Below are 22,694 nucleotides of genomic sequence, written 5' to 3'. Positions count from 1 at the left end.
CTGTACCTCCCTATATCTCACTGATGTCAATCACCTCCCTAATCACAAAACTCTGGAATCTTAAAGCCAAAAAGAATCCAAGAGGTCATCTAAGCCATGTTCCTGGTTCTAAACATGCAGAAATCAAGGCTCAGAGATGAGAGATGACTTGTTCTACATCAGAGAGAAAGAATTGCATGGCCAGGACTAACACTCAAGTCTTCTGATTCTCTGTCAGTGTTCCTTCTACCACATGGCCTAGTAGTCCTGGAAATCAAGTTTCCATTTTGTGAGTATGAATGTCATTAATGAAAATAAAAATTCTCGGCCCAGCACAGTGGTTCACACCTGTAATCCCAGCACTTTGGGAGGCCAAGGCGGGCTGACTACCTGGTCAGGAGTTGGAAACCAGCCTGACCAACATGGTGAAACCCCGCCTCTACTGAAAATACAAAAATTAGCTGGGCATGGTGGTGCACACCTGTAATCCCAGCTACTTGGGAGGCTGAGGCAGGAGAGTCGCTTAAACCTGGGAGGCGGAGGTTGCAGTCAGTCAAGATTGCACCACTGCATTCCAGCCTGGGCGACAGAGTGAGACTCCATCTTCAAAAAAAAAAAAAAGAAAGAAAAGAAGAAAATAAAAATCTCTGAGAATTAGAACACCTGGATTCCATGCCCAGCTAGGTGACCCTAGGCTGTCATTTGATTTCTCTGGATAGAGGTCTTCAAGATAGTAAAATCAGGGCCTCATTATTTGAGAGAGAAGACAATCTCTCCACGGCAAATCATGCAGAGCAAAGTACCGCATGATGAGAAGGCTGAATGTAAAATCACACCATCCCTAGTCCCCTCCATGCCTACAAGGATTGTCTCCTGGGCTAGACCTCAGTGCTTGATATTCATTCCAACCAGATTCCCTCTACTAACCTGGTAATTGATCAGGTACTGAGAAGGCAGTACGATCACAGTAATCTCATTGTAACAAAAATACGTCCATGTTGTTTACTTCTTAGTCCCCTAACCTCCAAGAATTACAATCAACATGTCTTAAATGACACCTGACATCTGCCTCTTTAAAATTACTCTCTTGAAAATAAAAGAATAAAATTACCCTGTCATTTTCTCCTCTGAATGGCCTGGTGAGTCGGGCTGGGCATCTGAGCGCACATCCCTGTCATCTGAGAGGAAGTGACTGATGGGAGAGGAAGTACCTGGAAGGTGACTAACGTCTAAAGGCAATTCCTTAGCCAGTTCCAAGGCTGGCTGACAAGCAAGAACAAAGAAGAGGCTTCTTGCTCCACTCTCACCTCAGAGAGCACTGCCTCAGATTCCCCAAACACAAACCAGACAAGTAGGGTATATCCCACCTCCCAAAAACATGTACAGTGTCTTCAAGGACATGGTAACAGACTATGATTTGTGGTCAGCAAGTCCAAAACAGCTGCCAATGGGAATGTCCACCTCATCTTTGGCCCTCTTTCAGTGCTTCCTAATTCAGGGATGGTTTCATTATCCATCCAGCTCCACAAGCCAGACACAGACCAGAAAATCATCCTTCAAACCCCTCTCTAACCCTGTTCCCTACATACATCATCAAATCCAATCACTTTTGCCTATTACTAAACATCTCTTGAATTCATTCACTCCATCTTCATCCTAACAAGCAAGCCCAGGTTACCACTCTCTCACCCAGAGCACTGCAAAGAATGTCTTGATTACTTTCTCTATCCTCACAAATCCTTCTCAGGGATATACTCGGCAGCACAGCCCCAGGGGTCTTTTCAAAACAGATTTGATTACCTCACCTCCCCATTTAAATCCTTGTTCAAGGCTTCCCCGTGCCATTAGGTTAAAGAGAACACCTCTACCAGTCATATCTGGTCTTGCCCCAGAGCTTCACCTTTCACCACCATCTACTTCACCCTAGGGCTCCTGTCACATAACTTTCTTTTGGTTCCTCAAAACTGCCAAATTCCACTTGCCTCAGACCTTCTGTTCCTCCTTTTTCCTCCCCCTGTTCTTAACTAGTTCTTACTCATCCTTTAGCTCTCAGATCAAAAGATTTTAACCCAAGCCTGACAAACATGTTCTTTCCATGGCAAGAGTCTGCCTTCCTTCGAAAAGCCTTAAACCAATAGTGAATTCTACCTCATGGAATTTTCAGAAGATGGCTCCACAACAAAGGAACCCACCACAGACTGCCAAGGTTCACAGCTAACTGCAGAAATGAGGCCTAGACAGAGAGCTCAGAGTGGAAGAAGTTAGTTTTAAGAACTCAGCATAGAGGATTTAACTTCAGAGTAAAATGCCGAAAAATTTTGTTGTGATTCCTGTTTAACTCATTATGAACTGACCATCAAGACAAAAATCCCAATGTCTTCCCTTGGGATTTTCAGTGTAACATGAAGCAACAGGAGAGAGTTAATCTAATGGTAAGGGGGAAATAATCTCACAAAGAGATGTCTTTAATGAAGTTGATCCTTCTTTTTCAGACACCATCTTGCTCTGTCACCTAGGCTGGAGTGCAGTGGTGCAATCACAGCTCACTGCAGTCTCAACCTCCTAGGCGCAAGTGATTCTTCCGCCTCAGCCTCCCAACATCCTGGGGTTACAGGCATGAGCCACTATGCCCAGCAATCCTTCTATACCATATACCGGAATATGTAAAAGGTAGTGAATATCTAATCTCCATCTTCTTTTAGAAATAGACTAACAAAAACTGATCTATGAAAGGAAGACTAGCAAAATACAGTCACAGAGATAAGTAGCCAAGAGAATAACTGCTAAAATCATGTTGAGACTTTTCTTTAAAGAAGTATGTAGGTTGAGTGCAGTGGCTCACACCTGTAATCCCAGCACTTTGGGAGGCCAAGGCGGGCAGATCACCTGAGGTCAGGAGTTTGAGACCAGACTGGCCAATATGGTGAAACCCCATCTCTATTAAAAATTCAAAAACTAGCCGGGTGTGTTGGCTGGTGCCTGTAATCCCAGCTACTCGGGAGGCTGAGGCAGAAGAATCACTTGAACCTGGGAAGCAGGGGCTGCAGTGAACTGAGATGGTGCCACTGCACTCCAGCCTGGGCAACAGAAAGAGACTCTGTCTCAAAACAAAACAAAACAAAACAAAACAAAAGCATGTAAATGAAGCCACTGAACAAGTAAGACAAATAGCTCCTAATTCAAAATACAGTCACTCTGGATCTGTCTCTTACTGGGCACTAAGCAAGCAAAGCCCTGGAGAACTCTTACTGAAAGGAGCAGTGGTGGACTTTCAGTATTATGCAGCCAACTTCTTTCTTCATTCATGGTTACCCCCGCACCCCCACCAGCTGAGTAGGGGGTGGGGGTAAAGGAGAAGGAAGTAAGGCCAGAAGACCCTTAGACTCAAGGCTACTGCCTCAGCTCAGGCAGCATTAAGTAAAAGCTGCTTTCTAGAAACATACTCAACACTAAAAAGCCCAGGCTACATTTTTAAAATTTTTTTTATTTTTTATTTTTGGAAAGAGATCCAGAAGCAAATGTAGTTTTTAACATATTAGAAGGGACCATTCCCACAAGAATAGCACATTTTCCAAGTTCAGATGAGTTGCCTTTTCCGCTAAGGGTAATTTTTCTTTTTACATGATTTCAATTCACTGACCTTTTCTGAGTTTGCAACATTTCTTGGTGGCTTCATGCTTTTCTGAAAAGTTTTAAGTGACTTTCTTTGAAGAGAGCTATTTAATACCAATGATTGTAAAAAAACATTTGTTCATAATTATCCAGACATAGACTGGAACAATGCTGAAACAAGAGCAGCATGCAAAAATGTATTTAAGGACTATCATCCCAAAATGCTGCTAAAAGCTATTAACCAGTATGTGTTAATTGCCACAGCATTCATATTAATTTTCACTTCAGGCTCGACATTGTGGAATATTTCCCCTGATACATTTTAAACAAAGTTTAATTTAAGGAACTGCTTCTATCAACACTTATGAAAATTAACAGCCAAGCAATTAGCACTCATGAATTATCCCTTCCCCCATGCTCTCTGCAGCTTCCCTGTTAAAACAGTTTCTAACTGAGAAATGGTTACTTTCTAACAAGTTAACACAATCAAAGTCACAGTTGTCTATATGAACCAGAACTGGTTTGTTCTTTCAAGCACTTGTCAAGTCAAAGATTCCCCTTATATCTAGAAAATAGTATTTAGCTAGGCCCAAAAAGTAGGATATTTAACATTTTAGAAACTGCCAAGCAATCACCAATATTGAACCATTTTCTCACCCAAGGTTTAAAAAAAAAATAGCCATTCCCCCATCCACCCAAAGGAAGTAATTACTTGTCTCAATCTTCCTAGTGAAGGACGAGAACCCCACTGGATTCCCTGAACTTCAATGTGCAGACCGTTTTCACCCCCACTCTGCTGTACTTCTTCTTTAAGACACTAACCCTCTTAAAGAAGAACTTTTACACACACATTCCCTCTCACTCAGTACTATGTGAGAGAGACATCGCCACTGTCCCATCGTCAGTGCCGTGTCACCCCTTTACAAAGAGAAAGCAGCAGAAATGGAATATTTGTTTCCTGTGTACTACACATCCTGCTCATTTCATCTTCCTGAGGAAGATACACAGTCATCATTTCTTTCACTTATCAGGACTGGAACTTGTAGAGAAGAAACATTTTTTCCTTCTACCCTTGTAAATGCTTGGCTGAGGCCCCTGTAACAAGAAACAGAGTAACAAAAGACAAGCACACAGATTTATTTAACCTAAATTTTACATGGCATAGAGCCTTCATAAGAAAAGACCCAAGAAACCGTTGGTTAAATCTGAGAGTTTTTACATTAAGTTTGATGAAAAGTGGAGAGTCATGTGGAAAATATAACAGGATGAAGGTAGGAAGTAAGTGTTGTAAACTGCGGGGAAATTTAGCAAAGCCTGTTCTTTAAGATTCATCTTCGGAGATGAGGATGCTCCTTTCCTCCAGGCAGAGAGAGAACATATCTCACATGAGGGCCTTGTGACCTGCTTAGGGGAGATGGGCAGGGGAAGATCAGAGTTATTCCTGCCATTTCTCAAGTTCCTTCAGATTATGATACTCAATATTCCAAGGTGCCACATTTTGGGGTAGTATATCCTCAACTCCATGCTTCATGAGGTTAAGTAGCTAGCCTGAGGTCACACCATAAGTGAAGCCATGGAGATTCCAACTGAGGCTTTACTACAGAATAGGTCACTTTACTAAATGATGCTGCCTTTCACTGTGCTAGATGCTTCATCCTAGCATTATCCTATCTGATGGTCTCAGGAGCCTTGTGAGGAACTCACTCATCTCCTTTCAGAGGTGAAAAAAACTGACTGAGATGACATAACTTGCTAATCAGTCCCCCCCCTTCTTTTTTTATTAGTAACTGTATTGACAGGAAATGGGTACTTGAACTTCTGATGGTCTACTAAGGATAATATCTGCAAATGTAATTTGACCAGAATAGTGATAATGTGCTAGCAAAAGAGTCTCAAGAAAGTGATACAGCATAAAATGGATAGGGTTAGATTTCCTTCTTAAAACATAACCTAATCTGAAACAGGTGGAGAAACAGGGCAGAAAAACCACATATTTTGAGGCACTTAAATCAGTGCTGAATGTCTACTGCCTCTCAGCAAAGCCCACTCCCCGATCACCTCAAAGCAACCTCTTGTCACAACCAACAGCTCCCACATCCAGTGAAATCAGGACTGGTACAAGAAGTTTTCCAATTGTCTCAACCTCTAGAACAGAGGTTTTGTGTTGTTAATGAGGCTATTCAGGGGTTCCATTCTCAATAATGCTTAAGAATTCAGGCAGATGCTTGAGGCTGGTTTTGCCGGTCTGATCAAAGCATGCCCTACAACTGCTTGGCAATCAACCTTGAACTTTTTTCAAATGATCAGTAAACAGTTATTGATAATGCAGACTCTAAAAGAGATCACAGACAGCATCACCAACATGCTAAAGAAATAGTATCAACATGATACACCTGACCGCCAAAATTGTCAAAATTACAAGGCACACATGCCTAAGTACAGCCATTCCCTCTCAATTTCATGCCTTAAAAATTAGCTAACCACAATCTAAAAAAGCTTTTTATAAAATTATCAACCAGCTACAGGAACCAAAAATTACTTGGAAATATTCACTTTAATTTAGCACAATAGTTAAGTGAAGCTCACCCTTAGAATCATTAAAACCAACAATCCAGTTGGCACAAACTGTTAAGAACACTAGATGTGCCTGCTTGACTAAAATGTAATAGCAAAGCCATTGCAAAAGCAAAATCTTTTCTTCAAATCTAACACTAATCTTAAGGATTTCACAGCAGTTAGTCTCTTGAGGAAATACATAATTAAATAGTTTTTTAGCATATTTAATTAGACCCCAAACTCTTCCCTGTCCCCTTCTCTCCCCAATTATGTACTATTTGCCCAAGAGACCTAAGCAACTCAGTTAATTATGTAAATAAGGCAAGAGTTATTCCCAAGAAAAGCATTCTGAATATTCGTAGGGGGGAAAACTGTACATATTTTAGAGGCTTTAACAAACCTTTGTGAAAAAAAAAATAGTATCAAAATACGTAGCAAACCCTTATATTTGAGGCAAAAAGTATGGCGTTCCAATGATAAGACAGTGAATCATTAAAACAAGACACTCATTTCATTTCTTAAATATGAGCCGAATAAAAATAAAATAATTTTAAGTTACAACAGTAACAAAAATTTAGTGCCGAATGTCAGATGATTTATGGGAAGAATCAATCTGGAAATTATTAGAGTCGACTCTCACGGAAAAGGCTTTATTATCAAGGGGTTGACATGATCTTAACTCTAGAGGCAGCCATGGTGCTGTTATAACTACTACAATCCCATTATTATGCAATCACAAAATGCTAATTTGATCATTTTGAGGTGTTATTTGAATAGTCATTTTAATTTCTAGGTTACAAAAAGGCTTGACTCAAGTATAATTCTCTATTAATCATTGAGATGTCATTGTATATCATATTGATGCATTTCACAAAGATAAAGAACGACTAATTTAATATGTACAGTACAATATCCTTCAAATATTAGCCATTTTCATTACATATCTGCCAAATGCATCAATATTAAATAATAGATGAGAACAAGGGTTTAATTGTATTTTAGCAATTGTAATATGTAAGATAATAATACAATAGCATCACATAAGATAGACTTATCAATATCTAAATCTTTCTTAATCAATGCATAATGGTGATTGCTCTGCACTCACATCCTTTGTGGATTACAAATGGACTTGCTATGACAAAAGCATTGAGAGTCTTCAGTGTAAACACACATCTAGCGAGAATAATTCCTTTGTGACTAAGGAAATGGTTTACTTTTTATTTTCCTGCTGGTACTTCAGAAGTTAGATATATACACACCAAGCAGAGTTCACAACCTTGTGACAAATCCAAACCTAAGTAATTAACAATAAAGTCTATGGTATAAAGAGAATTCTAGAGTATTTTAAAAGATCTATGCTTTTCTTATATATAAACACATTATCACACATTAACTATTCCAGAAATTACATCCTCAAACAATGAGATGGTATCACGCAATGGAAGCAAATAAATTCCAACTGCTTACCCTAATCCCAACAATAACTTCTCACATGTCTAAATGAATCCATTGTAGTATTTTTTTAAAAAATCCTATATAGTCCAACTCGCCATTTTCCAGAGGCTGACATTCCTGTCCCCTGGGGGAACTCCTTTCTCTGTGCTACATTCCACAAAACAGGAGAAAGAGAAGCTTTACATCTATACAGTCTGTAACTTACTAAAAGTGCTGTCAGGTGTTTTTTGGAGGTAACTTCCTGAGTATATTAGGATCTTTATATTATTTATGCATTTTGTTTCTAGTTTTTGCTCTTCTCTCCCAGAAACATCAATAACCTCATGTGCTGATGGCCATACATGCTTACTTAAACCTATGGAAACCTGCTGAATTGTAGGAAGTAAAAGTCTTTCGAAGAGAAAACATCTCTGCTCAAAGAGGACAACTGACAGAACCAGCTCATGAAAAAATAAATAAAAAAATAAATAAAATTCAAGCATAAGCAAAAAGCTGTATGTTTATTAACTGCAATGGCATTGAAGTAAGACAGATTATACATGACACCTCCAGGCAAAAAGCTATCACTCAGCACTCCACAACACTGCCAGACAGCAAACATCACGGCAATAAATACAAAAATCAACCGCTACTGTCTTCTGAACAAGGCCCTGCTCAGGTCAGCACAGAGACACAAGAAGGCAGGGGTTTGGGGAAGGGGTGCTGCACATGAAACTAGGATCCACCTGAAACAGTGGCCACATTTCTAAAAGGAAAACAAACACACTTTAATTTTATAACAGCAAACTGTTAGCACAAACAGGCAAAAAATAAAGTTAGTCTCCATAGCAAGTGTCAAGATCCCACCACAGTGAAATACTGAAATGCAAGCAATAGCCTAGGATTCTGAAATGAAGCTCAGATCTCAACAATTTCTACAATTATAATAAAGAATCAATCAAGACAATGCAAATTGCCTCCCAGAACCACTTTCAAGGCTTTCCCAACACAATTAGACCTTGATTAATCACAATCTAACTAATCCAACTTCTCAAGTATACTTAGGAGATAAAACAGATTAAAAATATACACATATATATTTCTCTCTTCCTCCCCCTCCTCTTTCTATCATATATATAAAATACATATACACACCTATATATAAACAGATATATACTATACATATATACATATATATGTATATATACATTTGGGAGGATTAAAATACAACACTCCTGAGATATCTATACACAGAGAAACAGAGAATGAGAGAGCACAGGACTGTTTTTGTTTTAATCCTCCCAAATATATTACTGTGGAAACAACACCGAACCCAAATTCATACCTTTACATCAACAGTCTTAGAAAATGTGGAGTGACATTCTATAACTGTCAACTGACATTCTATGAAGCATTTCTGAAACCCTAAATCTAATAATAATACCAAAAACAACTCCACTCAATTACAGTTTTACTTAAAGAGACAAAGTCTCATTTTTACTTACCTTGCCATCAAATTTGGAATACTCGTTAAAGGGGTTATTCAGCTGCAGAGGGCACTGTTCTAGGCGTACAGATAATATTGACTGCTTTCCAGAAATTGGAGGCTTCTCTTTGAGAGACTTTTTTTCAAACAGTGACTTTAACTCCTGGGCTGTGACACAAGAGGAAGAAAAACATCCTGTGATTACACAGAGACAACTTGTCCACCTTCCCTAAAAAGTCTTCCTTAGAACCTGAAGGAAAAAGCATCCAGAGGCATGTTCAGGTCAGATGTATGCAGAAAGCCCCACAATACACTGTGCACTGAAAAGGCAGAGCACAGAAAAACGTGCAGGCCAGGACAGTCAATTTGGAAAGAGAAGGGGTTAAGGGAGAGGGGAGAACAGACAAAGCAACAACGGAGCCATTTTATAAGAAGAGCACTCACAGCCAGGAGACCTAAGCTTTGGCCCGGCTTTGCTAACAGCAAGCTATGTGATAGTGAACACTTCTCTAAATCTCTCTGGGCTTGTCAAACTAGATAATCTCAAAGATCTCTCCTGCCTCTAATATTATGTGATTTTGGAATTCTAGTTCTTCAAGGTCAAGATCTACATATTAATCCTCTAACACTCTTCAGTTGCACCTTGCACAAACTCTTGATGCCAAAGATGAAGAGGAGAAAAAAGAGAAAGGATATTTATAGTAACAGTAGATAACATTTATTGCTTCTTGGCCTTTTGGCTAAGATCAAGTGTAGTAACAGTAGCTAACATTTATTTAGCAAGTCAATATATCTCATTTAATCCTCATAACAAGCCTCTGAGGTTGATACTAGCATTATCTCAGATTTGTCAATGTGGAAACAAGCTTAGAATATTCTGATTAGCCCTGGACCACACAGCTAATAAGTAACACAACTAGAATTTGCACCTGACCAAGGTTCTTATACATTAGGGCACTAAAGAACAAGGTAAGACTAACTCAATAAATTTTGTTGCATGAATGAATGATTGAAATAATTCAGATTAAACTATTATTAAATCTGAATCTTCAGTTCTTATTCATTAGTGAACAAAGACAAGTTTCGTATCTTTTCAAAGATCATTTAATTCTCTAAATCAATTGGAATATTAATCAAGGTGGTGGTAGCTAGATGATAAGTGACTATCAGGAAATGTCCACACTTAAAGTTTTTAAATAATTCAATCTGAGACTTTAAAATCTGCAATAAACATGTTCAACCCCATTCCACTTTAGCATTGTCAAATTAAACCAAGAGAGAGAACAGAACTCTGTAACAGTCACTTAGAACTTCCAAAAAAAATGTAACTGCAGCTGGGCACCATGCCTCCAACCTGTAATCCCAGCACTTTAGAAAGGCAAGGTGGGAGGATCACTTGAGCACAGGAGTTCAACATAATCAACATATTAAACACAGATTTGAAGAGGAATTAGACTATAATTTGATTAAAAGTAATATTTTAAAAATGGGAAGTACTTTTCTACCTGTAATCTATGAAGAGTTTCACGGTTATAATTGGGAAAGAAATAATCCTTTATTAAGCATCTGTTATGAGCCAGGATCAATACTAGGTATTTTCCTCACCTGGCACAGTCACAGTCTTCACAGATGCTAAGAGAGATGTTACTACTAGCTCCATGAAGAAACTGAGGAATCCCAAGCTTAAGTAATGTATAGACGTCACACAGCTGTTACCAATAGGGTTAGGTGCAAAGTGATGCTATGATAAACCCTTTCATTCTCAGATATTCACACTCAGACCTCTCTCCTCAACCTAACATCTCCTCCCCTCTTCCTCCTTTGTCGAGGCTTGGAGAACAGAAACAACCAAAGAGAACTTTTGCATGCTCTCATCTGCTCTTCTATCTGCCTGTCCTCCTGTTACCATGGATGAACTCCCTCTGCCCTTACCTTAGGCCAGCCCTTCCTTGTGCACTAGATCCCATCCCTCTTGCCAACTCATGAACAGCTCTCCAGTAATTCTCTTCTCTCTCTTCCATTGTCACTTTTTCTCTTACTGAATTAGTCACATTGGCACACAGTACTGAAACACTGTTCATTAAAAAAAAAAAAAAAAAAAATCTGCTCTCTATCCCATACTCGCTCCCTTTTGGTTACTACCATATTTTTTTCCTTCTTAAAATATCTTCTATATTCTTTTTGTCCAGTACCTGCACTTCCATTCAATCAAATCCACTCCAAGCAGGCGTATTCAGGTCACACTACTCCACCAAAGCAGCTTTCATCGAAGTTACCAATGATCCCTTTGTTGCTAAATCTGTTGGTCAATTTTTAATCCTCATCTTACAAGATGTCTTGGCAGCATTTGACACGGTTCATCACTCCCTCCTGTTTTAACATTTTTTTCACTTGCTCCCCAGGACTCCACTCTATCTGGCTTTTATACTGGCTCTCAGGCTACTCCTTCTTGGTCCCTCTGCTGATTCATCTCATTTCCCCCTTGAATCACTGGTATTTCCCAAGGCACAGCACTTGGACCTCTTCTCAATCTATATTCACACCACTGGTGATCTCATCCACTCACATCCTTTTAAATACCATCTAAAAGGGGCAAAACTAAATTGTGGTGACATAAATCAGAACAATACTTGCCTCTGGGGAGTAGAATGACTAAAAAGGAGCACCAGGGAACTTCTTTGGGGTGACAGAATTGCTCTATACTTGTCTGGGATGCTAGTTATATAAATGTATATGTCCGTCAAAAGTCATTGAGCTGTACATTTAATAGCTGTACATTTCACTATATGTAAAGCATATCTCAAAAAAAGTAAATAAAGAAAAAGGGAAACCCCAAGTAAATATCCTGTATATGCTACCAACTCTCAATGGTTATTTTTAACCCTAAACACTCCCTGAAATTACAGACATCCAACTTTCTACTGGACACTTTCACTTGGATGCCCACCAGGCACCTCAAGTGTTACCTATCTGTAACCAAACTCTTGATCTTTCCCCAAAGCTCTCACTCCCACAATCTCCTCAGTTAATGGCAATTCAGTTCTGATAGGCCAAAAACTTGGGAGTCATCCTGATTTCTCACATCCTACATCCTACCCATCAGCCAATACTTCAAAAGCTATTCAGAACCGTCGCAACCGCTAGCACCACTGTATTATCATCATCACCTTCAAACCCACTTTACTGTTTCTGCCCTTGCCTCCTCCATCCCGACGCTTGTTTCTTCCTGACATAGCCGCCAATATGAATCTTTTAAAATACAAGTTACAAACTTCAGAATGAGGAGAAAACTTGATAAATCTGACCGCATAAAAAGAAAATACTTTTGTATGGGAAAAAAGTAAAAAGACAAATGATAAATTAGGAAAGAATAAAGGTCAATATTCCTAATATATAAATATTCTAAAAGTAGACACAGAACACAGAAAAATAAGACAAAAAATATGAAATGTTCACAGAAAAAGAAATGTAAACAGCTATTAAATGGAAAGATTCTCAACCACATTCATAAGAGACATGCAAATTAAAACTACATTTCACCAGATTGGCAAAAATCTAAAAGTTTGAGGCTCTGAGGACATAGACACTCTGTATGTTACTGGTGGGTAACAGCAAAAGTCCTATGAAAGGGAATTCAGAAGATCAAGGAAAACCATATCTTCATTTAACCTCTGACCCAACAATACCACTTAGATACATTAGTAAAACAAAATCTTAAAAAATATGCATAAAACTATTCCCTGCAGTGCCATTTGCAAAAGCCTGAAAACAATCAAACGTCCCTGACTGGGGCATGGGTTGGCACTGGTACATCTGTATCATAGAGTAGTACGCAGCTGTAAAATGGAATGAAGCTTATCTCTATATATTGCTCCAGAAAAATCCTCAGAACATATTACTAAATGAAAAAAACTACAGACTGTACAAAACAGTATGTATAATATGTTATCTTTAATCTGAAAAAGGAGGATATAAACATAAATATGCTTATATATAGTTTTAAAGGGACAAAAAACCACTTTAAAAATGACTATAAAAGAGTGAAGGGAATAGAACGTGAAGCTAGATTTCTCTGACTTTATCTTGCTTTATGTTTTTGACTTTGAAGCCATTTTAAATAATTATAAAAGAAAATTAAAAGTGTAACCTCTAAAAACAAAGGCAAAATGAAATAAATGAACCTAAGTATAATAATGACTTGGCAGATTAACCACAAAGAGGGGAATTATTTTAAATAACTTTGTTACTCAGCAAATGACCCAATTTCTTCAACAAATAAATTATAAGAAAAAAAGTGAAAGAGAAGCTATAGATTAAAAAATGAGACATTAACCAAAGTAGTAGATGGATCTTAGATCCAAACATGAACAAACCAATAGGGGAAAAAGAAAACTTTGAGATGATTTGAGAAATAATGAACAATAATTGGATATTTAATAATATTAAATAATTATTTCTTGGCCAGGCACTGTGGCTCACAACTATAATTCCAGCACTTTGGGAGGCCAAGATGGGCAGATCACTTGAGCCCAGGAGTTCAAAACCAGCCAAATCCCATCTCTACAAAAAATGCAAAACTTAGCCAGGAATGGTGACTTGTGCCTGTAGTCCCAGCTGCTTGTGAGGCTGAGGAGGAAGAAACGCTTGAGCCCAGGAGGTTGAGGTTGTAGTGAGCCATGTTCATGCCACTGCATTCTAGCCCCGGTCAAAGTGCAAGACCCTGCTTCAAAACAAAAATTTTTTTTCTGACCGGGCATGGTGGCTCACGCCTGTAATCCCAGCACTTTGGGAGGCCGAGGTGGGCGGATCACGAGGTCAGGAGATCGAGACCATCCTGTCTAACACAGTGAAACCCTGTCTCTAACAAAAATACAAAAAATCAGCTGGGCGTGGTGGCGGGCGCCTGCAGTCCCGGCTACTCAGGAGGCTGAGGCAGGAGAATGGCGTGAACCCAGGAGGCAGAGCTTGCAATGAGCCAAGATCACACCACTGCACTCCAGCCTGGGCAACAGAGCGAGACTCCATCTCAAAAAAAAAAAAAAATTCTTTATAATATTATAAAGAAATTATTTTAAATGTTTTTCAATGTAATTATTATATTTCATTATAATAAACATAATGTGATTTTAAATGATATAAATAATATTAAAATAATATTAATTTTTTGGAGAGTAGTAGTGCCACAGTTTTATTATGTGTTAAAAATACAAAGTATTTAGGTATGAAATTATATAGTAGCTGGAATTTGCTTAAAAATCATCTGGGAAGGCCGGTAGTAAAATGTATACATCAAACAGGACCAGCCATGTACTGATCATTGTTGAAACTGGCAGATGAGTGAAGGAAGTTCACTAAACCATTCTCTTTACTTCTGTTTATGTCTGAAATTTTCTACAATAAAGTTTTTTTTTTTTTTTTTTTGAGACGGAGTCTCGCTCTATCACCCAGGCTGGAGTGCAGTGGCCGGATCTCAGCTCACTGCAAGCTCCGCCTCCTGGGTTTACGCCATTCTCCTGCCTCAGCCTCCCAAGTAGCTGGGACTACAGGCGCCTGCCACCTCGCCCGGCTAGTTTTTTGTATTTTTTAGTAGAGACGGGGCTTCACGGTGTTAGCCAGGATGGTCTCAATCTCCTGACCTCGTGATCCACCCATCTCGGCCTCCCAAAGTGCTGGGATTACAGGCTTGAGCCACCGCGCCCAGCCAGTTTTTTTTTTAAAGGAAATTTAAACTGGGGGAAAAGAAGTCACATATCACATCACTACGTTGATCAATTCACCTCAGAGAAAAAATACAATTCCTTACCAGACCATCCATGACTAGGAACCCCACTACTGACTTCTCTGATCCCACTCTTCCTGTGCTTACTGTGCTCTAACCAACAGGTATCCTTCCTTGCTATTCTAGTTTTTGAATACACCAGGCACATTTCTGCCTCAGAATCTTTGCACTTGCTATTTCCTCCTCTTAGAACACTCATCCCCTGATATCTGCATGACTCACTCCTCCACTTCCTTTAGATCTCTGCTCAAACAGTACCTTCCTAATGAGGCCTTCCTTGGCCACCCTACACAAAATAGCAAAATTCTCTGCCTAGCATGCCTTATTCCCCTTACCTGGCTATATTCTTCTCCTATGCCATTTATCCATTCTGGCATATTATGTTTACTGTTTATCCCCAATCAAATATAAGCCCCATGAAGACAAGGACTTTGTCTTGTTCACTATTTGTTGAAGGAATAATTTATTATTTTTTAATAATAAATATCTGTTGAATGAATAACTCTGGACCAGAGAAGTAGAAGAAGTTGCTGAGGTAGGGTATAGGAAGGGAGGACAGAGAGAGCATATAGGCAGAAAGAAGCCAAGACAAGATGGGGGAAGTCATGAGAGCCCTTCCTTCTGGTTCCAAGCCATTCATAAGGCAGAGTTATACTTCTTGAAAGCCCTCCTTCAAGTCGCTTTTTGTTATTAGCAACTGAAAAGTCCTAACCAATATGAACAGTTGGATTCGCCTACGAACACAAAATTAAAAAAAAAAAAATAGCCTGGAAATTTAATTATCATCAGCTTTATGAAAAAGCACACACTATAGCATTCGGAAGATGAGAATGAGTATCAGAACTTATGCATGGAACACGTTAGAACTATAAGGATTTAGGGAGTGACGGGATACAAAACAAATACATTAAAATAACAGATTTCGGCCAGGTGCGGTGGCTCATGCCTGTAATCCCAGCACTTTGGGAAGCCGAGATGGGTGGATTACCTGATGTCAGGAGTTCGAGACCAGCCTAGCCAACATGGTGAAACCCCGTTTCTACCAAAAATACAAAAACTAGCCAGGTGTGGTGGTGGGCACCTGTAATCCCAGCTACTTGAGGGGCTGAGGCAGGAGAATCACTTGAACCCTGGAGGCGGAGGTTGCAGCGAGCCGAGATCACTCTACTGTACTCCAGCCTAGGCAACAAGAGCAAAACTCTGTCTCAAAAATAAATAAATGAAAATTAGAATTTAAAAAAACAGATTTATTTACAAAAGACCAATAACAAACCTATGAGGAAGAAGATCCTATTTATAACGGTAGACCAGGTGTGGTGGCGTGTGCATGTTTTTCCAGCTATTCAGGAGGCTGAGGCATGAGAATAGCTCGAACCCAGGACGTGGAGGTTACAGTGAGCTGAGGTCGTGCCACTGCAATCCAGCCTTGGCGACAGAGCGAGACTCTATCTCAAAAAAAAAACAAAATAAAAATACAATGGTAACACAAAATATGTGGAAATAATGTTAATAAGAAATGTAAAAGTATGAGATCTACATGGAGATAACCACAACACTTTATCTTAATGAACTACTTGTATACACAAAAAATACAAAAAAGCTCATATGAAATATGATTTGAGGTTGGGCATGGTGGCTCACACCTGTAATCCCAGCACTTTGGGAGGCCAAGGTAGGAGGATTGCTTGAGTCAAGGAGTTTAAAACCAGCCTTGGCAACACAGGGAGACCCCGCATCTACAAAACATTGTAAAAATTGGCCAGGCAAGGTAGCATGCACCTGTGTGGCATAGTTACTCAGGAGACTGAGGCAGGAGGATTGCTTGGGCCCAGGAAGTCAAGGCTGCAGTGAGTCATGATCGTGCCACTGCACTCCAGCGTGGGTGACACAGCGAGACCCTGTGTCAAAATATATACATATATATTTTTTATATTAAACATTGAATATTGTTTAAAATATATACACTCACATGTATGAATGAAATCTAAAATAAATACATCAAAAGGGTAACAACAGCAGTTGCCTCTGAATATGAGATTACTGGTAACTTATTTTCATTTTCAAATTTTTTTCTACACAATTTCTTATTTTGCTTTTTGAGACAGGGTCGCCCTCTGTTGCCCAGGCTGGAGTGCTGTGGTACCCCCATGGCTCACTGCAGCCTTGACCTCCTGGGCTCAAGTGATCCTCCCATCTCAACCTCCTGAGTAGCTGGGATTACAGAAGCACACCACCAGGCCCAGCTAATTGTGTGTGTGTGTGTGTAGACGGGATCTCGCTATGTTGCTAGGGCTGGCCTCAAACTCTTCGGCTCAAGTGATCCCCCTGCCTCTGCCTCTGAAGTGCTAGGATTACAGGCATGAGCCACTGTACCTGAATTTTTTTTTCCCCAAACATAGAGGGTTCAGCAACTTCCCCATATCTGGCCATAGCTGACAGAGAAGGAAAGGAATAAGAGCCAGGCACGGTGGCTCACACCTGTAATCCCAGCACTTTGGGAAGCCATGGCAGGTGGATCACCTGAGGTAAGGAGTTCGAGACCAGCCTGGCCAACATGGTGAAACCCCGTCTCTACTAAAAATACAAAAATTAGCCAGGCATGGTGGCAGGCACCTGCAATCCCAGCTACTTGGGAGGCTGAGGCAGGAGAATTGTTTGAACCTGGGAGGCGGAGGTTGCAGTGAGCAGAGATCGTGCCACCGCACTCCAGCCTGGGCAACAGAGCAAGATTCACTCTATAAAAAAAAAAAGGAACAAGAGAACACCAAAGACTTCTCAATACCCAAAACTTCAGAAGCAGCTCCTTTCTGCCAATAGTATGGGAGGGAGCAGAGCAGAGTAGAAAGACTAAAGTCTTTGGGGTCAAACAGTCCAGGAGGTGAATTCCGGCTTTACCATTTACTACTTGTAAGTAACTTGGGAAAGTTATTTGGCCTCTGAGCACCAGTTTTCTCACCTGTAAAAGAGACATATTAACAGCTAATTTGCTGGCTTTGAATGAAGATGAAATAGGCCGGGCACAGTGGCTCACACCTGCAATCCCAACACTTTGGGAGGCCAAGGCAGGCGGATCACAAGAGGCCAGAAATTCAAGATCAGCCTGGCCAACATGGCAAAACCCTGTCTCTACTAAATTTTTTTTTAAAAAACTTAGCCAAGCATGGTGGCACATGCCTGTAATCCCAGCCACTAGGGAGGCTGAGGCACAAGAACTGCGTGAACCCCAGAGGTGGAGGTCACAGTGAGCCAAGACTGTGCTACTGCACTCCATCCAGCCTGACGAAAGGAGACTCTGTCTCAAAAACAAAAACAAAAACCAAAAAAGAAAAAAAGAAATAAACTTAGTGGCTAACATACTATATACTGGGCAGATTACTCATCAGAATCACCCAGGGAACTTCTGAAAACCATAAATTTGTGGGCGGCAAGCCCCATCTATTAAATCAAGAATTCCACAGGTGAGGCCTAGAAATGTATAGGGAATGTTATTATAACATGCACTTTTGGATGCGTTTCTGATTTTTATACATCCATTGCATTTGGGAATCATTACTTAAGAAATCAATAATAGAAGTTACATAAAACATCAGGTACATGTAAATAACTGATATAATAAATAAGCTACATTGTTGTTTTGCATTATTATTTAACTTCATGCATAAGAAGCCTTACTTGCCAATTAGACTTCAAACTTCTTGAGGAGAGGATTCATGTAGTCCTCCTAGCACTCAGCATAGAATTATTAGCCGCACAGGAGTTATGAAAGAAATACTTGTTAAATAATTCAACTAGTAAGGGTAATAACTAATTAGGTAAAGAATAAAATACCAATACCATTTTAAAATAATAAAATTAAAGATACTTGGATCTTAATATGACATTATTCCTAACAAAGCACACTTCTGATGACACCATTTTCATATCTATCCATGCAGTTTTAGTTACAGGAATATTACAAGGATCTTACTCTAAGGTATTTCATTTATCATGTGGTCTCATGGCACATGGATCAGCAAGTTCATAAAGAACTGAGGTACGGACTAGATGGTCTCCACAAACCCTCCATCTCCTCGATGAAAAGACTGCCCTTTTGCTGTGTCTTAAAGGATAAACTGGATGTTGACAGAATAATTGTGAAAGAAGAATACTTCCAGGGAGGTCATCCTATTTAGAATGATGATTCTTCTAGTGCGGAATGAAATAAAACAAAGAAAAACAAATGAAAGGATTTTAGCAAAGCATAAATAATAGAAAAAGAATGAGAGAATGAAGCTGGGTATGGCGGCATGTGCCTGTAGTCCTAGCTCCACAGGAGGTTGAGGCACTTGAATCCAGAGTTTGAGGCCAGCCTGGGCAACATAGTGAGACCCCCAATTCTTAAAATGAGAGAATGAATAAATAATTACCCACCCAAAATTCTCAATAAAAATCAAAAAGATTTAGATGTGGCATTTGTTGCCGAGACAGTACATTTGTGGGAGATGTATAAAAATAGGATGGCTGCTCAGTTTGCCAGTTAGATGTTTAGTGGACTGCTGATTCCACTTTTCTAGCATGCTTCAATACACCCACAGTGCCAAGCTGAGGTTTAACGATAGGACCCAGCCTAAGGGAGAATCCAAAGACATTCTTTTGTGCATTGATAAGTTTCACTCTAACCATCAGGAATGACTACCAGGCAGGTTGCTGGTCTGGCCAGAACCAGGGGTAACAGTCCAAGCATGAACATACACATTAAAGAGCTTCTCCAGAATTAAGACCACAGGCTCAATTATCAAAATCCATGAGACACAGAAAAGAAAGGGAAGGAAACTGAAGGAGAGAAGTATAAGTACACTTCTATAATGGATAGCATGGTAACAAATGAAAGCAAAAGGGGACATAACTATTTCTCCAACATATTCTGTGAAACAATGAACAAAAATTAAAGTAGATTAGACTTTAAAAAATAAGTAGGGGAGCAAACAAAATCCTCTATTAGATGTATCAAAATTTAAGCTGAAGAATTTATTTCTCACATTGTAAAAGGGACTGATGCAACTATATTTGAGGTACTCAATTCACCCTATTTTTAGGTTTCAGACACAGTCTCGCTTTGTTGCCCAGGCTGAAGTGCACTGGCACGATTTTAGCTCTCTGCAACCTCCGCCTCCCAGGTTCAAGCAATTCTCATGCCTCAGCCTCCTGAGTAGCTAGAATTACAGGCGCACACCACCATGCCCAGCTAATTCTTATATTTTTAGTAGAGACAGGGTTTCACCATGTTGGCCAGGCTGGTCTTAAAACTCCTGACCTCAAGTGATCTGCCTGCCTCCTGGCTAATTTTTTTGTATTTTCAGTAGAAATGAGGGGCCGGGCGAGGTGGCTTACGCCTGTAATCCCAGCACTTTGGAAGGCCGAGGCGGGCGGATCATGAGATCAGGAGATCGAGACCATCCTGGCTAACATGGTGAAACCCCATCTCTACTAAAAATACAAAAAACTTAGCCGGAAGTAGTGGCGGGTGCCTGTAGTCTCAGCTACTTGGGAGGCTGAGGCAGGAGAATGGCATGAACCCAGGAGGTGGAGCTTGCAGTGAGCTGAGATCACGCCACTGGACTTCAGCCTGGGCGACAGAGCGAGACTACATCTCAAAAAAAAAAAGACATGATTTTTCACTATGTTGGCCAGGCTGACCTCAACCTCCTGGCCTCAAGTGATCTGCCGCCTTGGCCTCCAAAAGTGTTGGGATTACAGGTGTGAGCCACAGTGCCTGGCCTCACTGTGTTTTATTTATAATTTTTTAAGATACGGAAGTGAAGAAGGCAAATAAAAATAAAGGGTGGCTGGAGAGACAGAGAAGCTTAGATAAACTGGCTCTGTATATATTGATCAAGAAGAGATTAATAAGAACTGCATTAATATATATAAAAAATTTGAAGAAAGTGAATAAGATAAGTGATATAAAGTATTTTCAATCTGTATTAAATACAACAAAGAGAAACATTAACTGTATCAACAGAGGGGCTAGCCTAGTGAGATTCTGAAAGTATTCAGAGTAAAAATAAAGAGAAATTCAAGAAGAACTACTTCATTCAAGGACAGTCAGAATGAGATATAAGGAAGACAAACAAACAATTGGGACTTCTGGTTCTACACAGTCATCACTTAGTAGCAGTCATGAAGAAAATCATACCTACTGAGGATACTTGAGTTTATAATCGTAGTAGGAGAAATCAAGAAGCACTTTACAGAGTGTGATTTAGCGCAGAGAGACTGGCCTTTATATGCAGGCAGAGCTGAAAACAAAACATCTCATTATCACACTACCGTCCTTGTTGGGTAACTTTGGCAAGTTCATCAAATCCCTGAGCCTTTGTCTTATCTGTAAACAACAGCAATGATACCTACACCTTGCAAGATCACTGCAATAGAGGTAACGCATGTAAAGTACCTAGTAGAGCACCAGGTAGGGGCTGCTATTAGTATAATACATCTTAATATTATTAGTCTTATAATTATTGTGTAACAATGGAGCCAATCCACAAATATTTATTAGGCATCCATTACACGTCAATACGATATTGGGAGGTGCTGGGAGAATACAGAAGACAGACTGCAGACATTTCTTTTAAAAGACAAAAAAAGAGAAAGTCTAGAAAACATGATATAACCACTATAAAATATTTTAATAGCATTTTATTTCTGAAATTGTTCTTCCCCAAGTCTTTTCTTCTTGCTGAGACTGAAGCTTTGAAAGTATATAATATGACCAGCCTTTATACACATACTAGATGAAAATATACAGCAAATGCTAATGATACCAGCAACACAATGGTTTTTATACTAAGGGAAAAGAATCTGCATATATGCAAAAAAGACTGTTACTAGGCCCACTAATGGGGCAAGGGAAAGTCTAGGTTGGAACTGCCAAGGGAAATCTATAACCTAGAAACTCATTCAAAATATCATAGGGGCTGGGCACAGTAGCTCACACCTATAATCCCAGCACTTTGGGAAGCCGAGGCAGGTGGATCACTTGAAGTCAGGAGTTCGAGACCAGCCTGGCATGGTGAAACCCCGTCTCTACTAAAAATATAAAATTTAGCTAGGCATGGTGGTGCACACCTGTAGTCTCAACTACTCTGGAGGCTGAGGCAGAAGAATCACTTGAACCAGGGAGGCGGAGGTTGCGGTGAGCCGAGAGCACACAATCGCGTTCCGCCCTGGGCAACCAGAGTGAGACTCCATCTCAAAAAAAAAAAAAAAAAAAAAAAAAAATCATAGGGTACTCCTTGGCCTATATTTTTGAAAAAATATCAGAAAAAAGTACTGACATGACAGCTTATACAAAATGTCCCCTGCACACATCAATCCCTGTGACCCTGAGTGAAGGGTGGCCAAAAAGCCAAGACCTAAAGAGCATATAGCTTCAGAGGGTCAAGGCACACAAGAGAAAGAGCCCAAAGCTCAAAACACAAGAGGTATCTGTCCAGAGGATTTAAAAGGATGAATTAAAAATAAAAGTTCTTACATAATAAACTAAATATATAAATCTCAAATTAAGAATTAAAATCATTTCCATTTACCTGATTGCTTAGAATTTCTTTCTTTCCACTGAATATTTTTGCATTTGATCTGGTTTTGTCTCTCTTTTCGGAGTCGTTCTAATCTTTGAGCTTGAAAAGAAATATGATAACTATAAGTTTGTCAATGAAAGTTTACCATAAACAAAGACATAATTAACTACCTTTACATGAATAAAGATGTTTTATATTGCATATGTAGAGAAAAAGTCATAAAATTTTAAAGGTGGCACCCCTGAAAAGCAAATACCAACAAAAACATGAAAATATTCTTGATTTA

General features: G+C 39.6%; 1 protein-coding gene across 1 annotated transcript in view; it reads right to left on the bottom strand.

The window, feature by feature from the left end:
• MAPKAP1 (mitogen-activated protein kinase associated protein 1) overlaps window positions 1–22,694 on the bottom strand; it is a 268,575-nt gene that overhangs the window by 206,765 nt on the left and 39,116 nt on the right. Inside the window, 5 exon segments of the mRNA XM_011931379.1 lie at window positions 3,620–3,721; window positions 3,723–3,740; window positions 3,742–3,762; window positions 9,090–9,238; window positions 22,418–22,507. Coding sequence (XP_011786769.1) covers window positions 3,620–3,721; window positions 3,723–3,740; window positions 3,742–3,762; window positions 9,090–9,238; window positions 22,418–22,507 — 380 coding nt within the window.

The sequence above is a fragment of the Colobus angolensis genome, unplaced genomic scaffold (genome assembly GCF_000951035.1).
Source record: "Colobus angolensis palliatus isolate OR3802 unplaced genomic scaffold, Cang.pa_1.0 Scaffold9, whole genome shotgun sequence".
Classification (NCBI taxonomy): domain Eukaryota; kingdom Metazoa; phylum Chordata; class Mammalia; order Primates; family Cercopithecidae; genus Colobus; species Colobus angolensis.
Note: the sequence above shows the minus strand (reverse complement) of the source record. Positions and strands in the feature narration are given on the sequence as shown.